The sequence below is a fragment of the Microtus pennsylvanicus genome, chromosome 5 (genome assembly GCF_037038515.1).
Source record: "Microtus pennsylvanicus isolate mMicPen1 chromosome 5, mMicPen1.hap1, whole genome shotgun sequence".
NCBI lineage: Eukaryota > Metazoa > Chordata > Mammalia > Rodentia > Cricetidae > Microtus > Microtus pennsylvanicus.
The window spans coordinates 46,535,626-46,545,617 of NC_134583.1; the positions used below are offsets into that span (position 1 = coordinate 46,535,626).

The 9,992-nt window shown below is 47.3% G+C and overlaps 1 protein-coding gene across 1 annotated transcript; it reads right to left on the minus strand.

The window, feature by feature from the left end:
- Window positions 1-751: 751 nt before the first annotated feature.
- Window positions 752-8,371, minus strand: Hpx (hemopexin). The gene is made up of 10 exons (XM_075971769.1): window positions 8,225-8,371; window positions 8,021-8,085; window positions 7,873-7,944; window positions 7,461-7,582; window positions 5,024-5,177; window positions 4,206-4,418; window positions 3,857-3,976; window positions 1,480-1,610; window positions 1,234-1,396; window positions 752-1,099 (listed from the first exon to the last, which is right to left on the minus strand). Exons 1-10 carry the CDS (start codon window positions 8,341-8,343, stop codon window positions 840-842), a joined length of 1,419 nt encoding a protein of 472 aa, XP_075827884.1. The 5' UTR covers window positions 8,344-8,371; the 3' UTR covers window positions 752-839.
- Between the last annotated feature and the right edge of the window lie 1,621 nt (window positions 8,372-9,992).

Below are 9,992 nucleotides of genomic sequence, written 5' to 3' on the forward strand. Positions count from 1 at the left end.
AGCTTTTAAGAGCTCACAGCGCTCTTGACTGGGATCCATGTTTGCTCCCCTGCACCCACGTCGGGCATCTTATAACTGCCTGTAACTCCAGCACCAGGGGATCCAATTCCTCTCACCCATGTGGGCGCCTGCACTCATGTGCACACACCCATACACATTCCTATACGTTCTAAAATGACCACACCCATACACATTCCTATACGTTCTAAAATGAGCACACCCATTCACATTCCTATACGTTCTAAAATGGCCACACCCATTCACATTCCTATACGTTCTAAAATGATCACACCCATTCACATTCCTATATGTTCTAAAATGATCACACCATACACATTCCTATACGTTCTAAAATGATCACACCATACACATTCCTATATGTTCTAAAATGATCACACCCATTCACATTCCTATACGTTCTAAAATGATCACACCATACACATTCCTATATGTTCTAAAATGATCACACCATACACATTCCTATACGTTCTAAAATGATCACACCCATACACATTCCTATATGTTCTAAAATGATCACACCATACACATTCCTATATGTTCTAAAATGATCACACCATACACATTCCTATACGTTCTAAAATGATCACACCCATACACATTCCTATATGTTCTAAAATGATCACACCATACACATTCCTATATGTTCTAAAAATGATTAGTACGTATTTTAAAAAGAGAGTTGCTAGCTTTTCAACTCAAATGAAGAAGACTCACAATCAACACCCCATGATTCATATGAAGAAACCATCTGGTTTTATTAGGATGAAAATGGAGAGGTAGCTGGGCTGCACTGGGATAATTCCCATTAGGGCTTTTTCTTATTGACTGCAGCCAAGGAGGCTGTTGACTCTCTGGGGCTGCGGAACCACCTTGGCAGCATTCAGTTTGTCTATACTGCTGTAGCAGTACAAATTGGGCCCATGGATAAGGTATAAGCTGGGACCTTTGGAAGAACATGAGTTGGGACCAAGGGACTTGTCCAAACATAGGGCCCCATCAACTTTCTCATGGGGCCAAGAAAGCTCTGTCCATATCGCCTGAGCTCCTGACTTCAGGTCCAGCCACCATAGTCGCCGTCCTGGAAAAAACAGGCAATACACTTAACATGGCTCCTATATCACGAGGATCTTCATTTAGCTTTCTCATGCCCTCCTGATCATCTATGCCATGAAGAATTAGCAGAAGACCCCTTGGCACCCAAAAGTTCCTCACCTGCTGTGACATAGAGCCTGGAAGAACCAGGGCAGATAAAGGTCGAATCCACAGTGTCAAGGCTGATCCCAGGAGGGCTCCCGAGTTCCTTCTCCAGCCGCTTTGGATAACCACTTACTAGGGTATTGCCTCCCTTTGTCAGGAAGACGTATACTTGAGTGCCCTAGGGGACAAAGGAGAGTAAGCAACATAGACCTGTATAGCCTTGTCTTCCTTTCCATGTTAAACCTCACTCCCGATACACACCTGGATCAGATAGACTTTCCCATCCCAGGAAAAGGCAGCATCTACCGCCGAAGGCCCCTGGGGCCAGTGATGAGCAATGGGCCAGCTATGCCATCCATCACGGCTGGTGTCCAGACGCCAGTAGTGGGAGCCTGTGGGATACCAAGAGGTAGTGTGAAAGCTAACGCAGTGGAAGGACAAGCCAGGGGTGCAGGATTGAGTCATGAGAGGGAAAGAATGCATGCCAAGGCCAAGAAGAAACGGAGAGTGAGAGGAGAGCCATGCTGGGGACTGTGGCTCTACTGAAGCTGGAGTCAGCAGGCCAGATAGAGAGGCAACCACGGAGAGCAGCAGACAAGACTTCAGCAAGTGTGTGTGGTGTATGTGAGTGAGGCACATGCACGTGTGTGCAGGAGGACACGCGCACTCATGTGTGTGCAGAGGCCACGGGAGGATGTCAGCTATCCTGCTTTATCAGCCGTTCCCCCTCTCCCTGCGCTAGGCTGGCAGCCAGCAAACCCCAATGATTCTCCCACCTCTGCTCCCCAATGGTAATGGGGTTACAGGTGTACACCCTGGTTTACCTGGCCTTTTTCATGGATCCTGGGGGATCCAAACTCAGTTTCTCACACTTGAGCAGCTATCGTGATAACTCACTGAGCCGTCTGTCCGATCGTTTGGTCTCATAGTAATATACTAAAAGAATTAACACTCCCTCTCATCTCCCTTCCCCTCACGGCTCTCTAATTATACTTGTGTTTCTATCTTCCATTGAAATTGTTCAAGGTCAGCACTGTCCTCCAAATATAATGGTTAAGTTCTACCTCCTGGCTTTCGGCAGCAACTGGGTCTCAGTTCTCATGTAGGTTTTGGAGCCATGGGTGGCATTCATAAACTTCTGATCCTTCTGCCTCCACTCACCATGCCCAGTTTATACAGTGCTAGAGATCTCCAGAGCTGTGTGTATGCTAAGCAAGCCCTCTGCCAACTGAGCTACATCCCTAACCAGTCCTTCTTCATTAAACATTCCAAAAAAGAATCTTGGCTCCTACAATTCCAGACTGATCCGGTATGCTGCTTATCTTTTTGACTATCCGTTTTGGTCTTATGTCTACGACATCTGAGTTCCTGTTTTGTCCTCTTTCCTTCTCTAAATACCTTTGGCTCTCACGAACACCATCCATATGCCGAGGATGGGCCTGACCCCTTCTCCACTCAGAACGACATTTCCTTTGAACTTTAGGCTCAAATTCAACTGTCCACCTGACGCATTCATTTGGTCCTATTCGGTACTCCAAACCTAGCATGATCCAATCACTCTCTGCCCCTCCAAACACACGTCCCCACACACTTATTTTGTGTTTTCCCCTAATGATACCACATGCTTACCATATGTGCATACTCTCCTGACACTTACATGTTCTTACTATGACATGTGTTCTCAGCCCAGTTTTGTAAAGTCACGGCATGTATGTTTCGTTGCAGCTCTATGTTTTCATTAAGATGTGCATTCCTGCTGAGAGGATACACTCTCCATGTAGCTATATATTTCTCAGTAGAACCTGTTAGTCACAACACGCTATATTTGCTCAGAATTAAAAAGGTAATTTCACTTTTCTGGGCCCTTGCCATTTATGCCACTTTTGCTCAGGTTGGACATAATGTGGTTGTTTCCTCTCCATTTTGTAGATCTCGTCAGTGTAGCATCACTACCTGCCTGCCAAATATCATCAGGTGGCTTTTACCAACTGATGACAAAGGACAAGGGATGGGTCTCTTCATTGGACATTCAAAGTAAAAATCTCCCTGAAGCTACATCCTAAGGGTCTGGAGTACACAATGCTTCTTTTCTGTCCTTGCAGTGGGAACCATCTCATCCCTAAGTGATGCTGAGTCCAGAGACCAGGATGTAAGAACTAAGCATCTTGGAAAGATGGGTTCCTGAATAAATGAAGGGGAGCCAGAGTACCCAGAAAGGCACGTGCGAGAGCAAACGACACAAAGAGGCACAGACACAGGGAGATCCAGAGAGGAAGCGAGCCAGGAGTCTCAGAGAGACATGCAAGAGATACAAGCAGGCGTGGACACACTGGGTCCACAGGACTCAGCAGGGCAAAGGAAACATGAGAAATTGCTGGGATAGAAGGGTCCCGCCGAGTACACAGACGGGGAGTAGGTGCCACTGAGAATCAGACAGGTAGAAGATGTGGAAGGAAGGCTGGACAATCAAAGATAAGGCTGAAAGTACGCATGTGAGGGGATGGGAGTGCAAAGTGAAGGTGAGGTGCAGGGACAAAATACAGGACATGGTGAAGAAAGTGCAGGGGCTGTGTAAGAGAAGAGGTACAAGAAAAAGAGCCAGGAGGCTGGAGATGGGGAATTTGGGGTAGTCTCTCACCACTGAAGGCATAGGTGGCACCTCGGTGATCAGACATTAATGCAGTCAAGCCGGGATCCGGGCTACAGCGTGAATGCATAGGATGGGTGCTATTCGTTGCATTTCTGGGTCTACCATGGCCTGGAAGAGAGGGAGGGAGGTTGGGGTTAGAGTAGGTTCTGCTGATGAAGAGATAGATAGCCAGGGTTAGTAGGAATATGGGCTTCCCCTGTTTGCGGATAATAGGAGAACTCACTCCTAAGATGTTAGCGTACAGCGTTAAGATGGGAGGTGAGCATATGAGGTCAGCAAGCTCAGCCAGCACGGATAAATTCCAGTAGGTCCCAGATGCTGGGGCTTTCTCTCTCACCTCTGCCAGGGCAGGACATGAAGTAATCACGGGCATCCAGAGGGTATCTGGGAGGCACCTCTCCTGAGACGGGGTTGAAGCGCAGGAACTGGTTACCCTGGAAGCAGTAGTAGCGTTCAAGCCACCTCAAGGCTGCGGTGCAATTCCCAACAGCTGGCCAAGAGCGTTCCTTTTTGGTTCTTGTAGCAAAGTCCCAGAACCACTTGCGGTTACCTATGACCAAGAAATCAAAAGCATTTCAATGAGGCTGGGTTATACACACCTTGGGCCTGCACTGGGGTCCGGGACAGGTGGGATCACAGTAGGTGGCGGCTACATAGAGCAAACAAGCACAGCAGGGAGGCAGCTGAAGAGAGCCCTCACACAGCGAAAGTCAGCAGCAAGGTGCACATGATCAACTTAGTGATAGAAGGAAGAGTCGGGAGAAGTCAGAGGAAGAGGAAACAAACTGAAATGTGAGGTAGGAGTTACAAAGCAGACAAGAAGGGAAGCTGAAGGCAAATTTGGTATGCAGGGGATAGTGTGGAGTTTCTGGGGACAAGGCCAGGGGATGTCAGAATTCCAAGCTGGAAGGTCAATAGGGCTTTGGTCATGGTGAGATGTGTACATAAGGCCGAGGAGCAGAGGTCGGCCCCAGGGTCATGAGGAATAAAGGAGAAATGTTAGCCAAGTTACCTTCATTAGAATGACTTCTGCCCCTTGCTCTACGTGACCTCTAGCCTGTAACAGGCTTTCCCATTTCCTTCCATATAAAGCCGACAGTGACGCTCCCACCATCAGCATGGGCACCAGGATGCCATCTATGTTCTTGGACACACCTTGGAAGAAGAGGACGCCTTCACTCGGGCATTCTCCATGGTGGCACTCCACAGCGGCATCCAGTGGGAATGGGATTCCAGGGAATTCTTCTTGGAGCAACTTTGGATATCCATTTTCCTTCTTTTCAGGGGGGTACACCCAGATTTTATCTCCCTGCATTCAGAAACACTCCTTTCGGAACTGTTCACCTCCAGATACATTGCGTGTTTGCACACTTAGGTGACATCATCTCTCACAGTTCCGTGCATTTTCAGTCCACCGGTGGAGTACACCATTTTGCCCCTAGTACAATACTCCCAGCCAACAGTCACCAAACTACAACGCACACACATCTCGCCATGTATAACCAGACACTCCTGTGTTACACTAATTATAGCACTCTTAGTTCTGGCAAGCCCATCCACAGTAGGTATCTTCTAGCCACTCACCCATTCACATATTCATTTGCCCATTTATTTATAGATTCATTCAAGAAGCACAAATTGAATAACTATTACAGACTGAGCATTATGAGAAGCACTGAGCACCCAGGGATAACAAGCACCCTTGAAAGCAACTGCTACATCCCAGCCATTCAGTTACCAAGGTGAAAAGCATGCAAAAAAGCACATCGATAATATAGGGGAATGTTTAGTTATGTCTGGAAAAGTCTCAGAAAATTTTAGCGTGGAGAGAAAGCATATGACAGAAGAGATGAAAATGAGTGAGAATTTACCAGGTGGACAGAGGACAGCAGCATTGAGGACCCTAACAGGTACAGAGTACTCAGAAGATTTTGTGTGACCTCATGTGACTGGTACACAATCAACATGGCAAGAGAAAAAAACCCCAAAAAACCAAAACAAAACAAAACAGAAAAAAAACAAGACCAGCTCCCTCAGACCCACGTGCACCTAGCATATGGAAACCAGGTACATGGTGGTACCTTTGATAAAACAGGAAACACAGAGGAAAGGTTGCTTTGTAAAAATGATGCTTAATTTGGGAGGCTGCTGGATTTGGGGCAGTGGAGGAAAAGCTAAATCAAATATTTTTCAACAAGAAAGTGGAAAGAGATTTCCAAAATTCAGAACAACCCAGATCTGGTTTGTAGAGCACAGAGCCCTCAAACCCATGGCAGTGGTTGGAATCACCCAGGGAGGATTCTTGGAAAGGCTCAGAGTGGATCTCCAAACAACAAACATTTGGGGACTGATTGTACTGGCTAGTTTTATGTCACCTTTACACAGCTAGGAGTCATCTGAAAGGAAGGAACCTCAACTGAGAAGATGTCTCAGTAAGAGCCATCTGTAAGGCATTTTCTTAATTAGTGATTGATAGGAAGTGCCCAGTCCATTGTGGGTGGTGCAATCCCTATGTCCTGGGTTCTATGAGAAAGCAATCTGAGTAAGCCATGGGGAGCAAGCAAGTAAGCAGCACCCCTCCGTGGCCTCTGCATCAGCTCCCGCTTCCAGGTTCCTGCTCTGTTTGAGCTCCTGTCCTGACTCCCCTTGCTGATGAACAGTGATGTGGAAGCACAAGCCAAATAAACCCTTTCCTCCCCAACTCGCTTTTGGACACAGTGTTTCATCACAGCAGTAGTGACCCTAATGAGGACACTGGTTAAGAAGAGGGAGTGGAAAGAGGCTGGAGAGGAAATGAAGCTGTCAGTCACTGCCATCCCAACCACACACACCCTTAGACCGGTTAAGAGAACTTCTTCCTATGAGCAGACAGGTCGGGCCAGTCATGAACACAAGAGTCAGTATATTTTATCCTTTGCTTGCCCCCTTGGCCAGGTGCCACTGTGTTGGGAACAATGTGCCCCACATATAAACAGGATCATATATACAGGATCATAGAGGTCAAGGAAAGAAATTGCCATGAGTTAGGAATAACAAGGCCAGCTAGAACTAAATTAGGTATGAAGGATGGCCATTGGATATTGGTCTTTCCTGCCCACAGGTGCACATGCTCCGTCTCTCTGTCTCTCTCTCTCTCTGTCTCTGTCTATCTCTCTCTGTCTCTCTCTGTCTCTGTCTCTCTGTCTGTCTGTCTGTCTGTCTCTCTCTCTCTCTCTCTCTCTCTCTCTCACACACACACACACACACACACACACACACACACACACACAGAGGAAAATAAAAGCAGGTTTGGGCCCTTCCGGCTCTCTTGTGCCTTCTTTCTTTGACCTTGGTGCCATCTCTTTATAGGCTGTAAGAGAGCATGAGTTCTCTTGCCAAATAACAGCACTATGCCCTCGGGCTTTCCAAACTCCAGACCCACAGGCCAAGGAAAATACTATTCATTAAAATCATCTAATATCAGATATTCTGTTGTGTCAGCAGGACATGGACCACGTCAGGCTCCACGCAAAGGACACTTGAGGGAGGAGGGACTCTAAGGTTGTTGATTCAAGCCCTTTCCAGCCCAGCTCTTCCCTAGACCCTGCAGTACCTTGATCAGGAAGACACTGTCGGGACCACGGCGGAATGCAGCATCTACGGAGCTGGTGGAGTTCTTCCACCTCTCTGAGATTAATTCCCGGACCCCTGCATGACCCCTCCACACGAACTCCCCTGAAAAAAACAACATTCCCTGAGGGTTCCAGAACAAACCTTTGGCTGATTGAGATAGTTTCAAAGAACTGCTATTGATAACCCTCCAAAAACCCCTGAGCCCTCCCACAGATGAAGACACCCTCTCAAGGGATTGTGCCTGGAGGCCCAGATACTCCAACCTTTGTCTCTTTTAGACAAACTAATCCATGTAGCTGGTCTTGAACTTGTTATTCTCCTGCCTCAGGTTTTCTAGTTCTGGAAAATTTATATATTACTAGCATATACCAATATGTTTAGCTTTCTCGTACCTTTAAAGAACAGCATGGTTCCATTGTGATCCAGGGTGGTAGCATCAAAGCTCCAGCCATCTGAGCAGCGCTCTGGATTGGAAGAATATCAGTTAAGATGATAAAATGCGGAGACAGAGAAGACAGATTCAGGGAATTGGGGCCTCACCGATTACATCTGAGTCTGGCTTGGTCACACTTTCACCAACATTTTCAGCAACAGTCTCACGGGCACTAAAGAGAACACAAACAGATATCTGGGTCCATTGGGTGCTGCTCCTCTTCCGTAGCTCATGGCCCAAGCCTGGAAACCAGCCCCATCACACTCAAGCCCAGATCACAATCCTCCATGGCTAACACCAGCTTTACTCACGAAGGGAGAGGGTTGGCAGCAGTCAGGGACCAGCACAGGCCCAGCAGCCCCAGGGTTACAGGTGACACCACTGTCCTAGTCATGACTGGGTTAGAAAGGCCACAGACAGCACTGGGCATGAAGCTGAACTTATATAGAATTGGTAACAGCACCACCCCCATTTCCAACCCTATTGAGAAAGATTTGACTTCCAGGGCTATGCCAATATTGGCAAATGACATCACAGCAAATAAGGTCGAAGTCTAAAAAAATCCAAGACTCTCTCTTCCTGGCACTAGCCCCCACCCCCTTCAGCAAATTTCCAGCTGCCAACACTAGCTCACATACTGACAACAGCTGTAAGTGGTCATAAATCAGAACAGGATGGCCGGTTACCTTCCTGGGGCTGTTTATCTCTACAATGGGAGAGGGAAGAAGAGGGGAGAATGAACCTTCTTTGTGTACTTGAGTATCAAGTCCAACTCAACTAAAGCCTATGGCAACTAACCAGACCGCTGCTTATAACCCTGCACATGCAAATGTTCTCAGAAACATTCAAGAGAACCTTTCCCAATCATCAGTCATGGGGGCCTCCTCTGGGGGTACTCCAAACCTTTACAGCTTTATCTCTGGACTAATAGTTGCAAAAATCTTCTGAGGGAAGGCACAGGGCCTGAAGAGAAGGCATTTTTTTCCCCTGTTGTCTCTCAATAATTCCAATTAGCGTGAAACACTTTACTTAGCTCTCACCTTGAGCTGTAACCGGGATTGCATGGTTACAACTGATTTTGGTACAATATTGCCGTCTCCATGCGAGCTTTCTGGGCAGCCTCTCCTTTCCTGAATGTCACCTGCTACGTATTGATTACTTTTTGTTAGTTTTGTTTCTTAAGCAATCCAGGGTTTTCCACACACCTGGCAAGCGCTTGGACATCCCCGGCCCCGTTCTTGTTTTGTTTTCACCTTGCTGACCTACTTTTCCTCTTACTATTACATTTCTGAGAATTTCCCCTCTTCTGAAGCAAGTGGACATTATTAATGGGGGTACTTTTATGGCAGGTCCATACTGAACTTTAGGGGTCACAGTTGCTTGTCACTATCCTTTTTCTGGTGGTTCTGTTTTTCTCCCCAGTGTTTAGGTCCCACACCTTTCTCCTTTCTGAGATATCACCTGTCATTTCTCATACCTGCTATACTCATCACTCGCAGGGCTCTCTTCCAAAGCCGGCCTCATTTACACCCAAGATTTGCTGCCAGCTCAGTAGAGAATTGAAGGTAGTGCCAACTATGTTTTAGACTAAGTCTCCCAGGTCTCTGCTCCTTAGTGATCCTTCTTACTTGGTCTTATGGTCCTCCTGTCCCTCTCCACAACCATAGCAGAAGCCTGAGATAACCCTGTCCTTCTGCTCATGCTGAGAACAGCTCTGCTCCTCTGGCCCCATGATCTCTTTTTCATTCTGAAACTTCCTCCGACTAGAACACCGGAATTCTGGGTGTTCCGGGGCATGACACCAGGCTCGGCCATCACACCCAAAGTCCTCTTCTGACTAAAAATGGACACGTTTGTTAGTGTCACTTCTTCCTCATGACTCAGTGGGCACAGATAGACTCCCAAAGGACAAAGGACACAGCTCCTACACCTGAGGTCTACCACCCACCTTCTCCCATGGCAGGGCATCTCTGGCTGGGTCTGCACTGGCAGCTGGCACTCCCAGAGTCCTCTCTTCCTTCCTCACAGCCTCTGATACCTTATATAGCCTTTCTGGGGATCCATTACTAACTTGTAGGC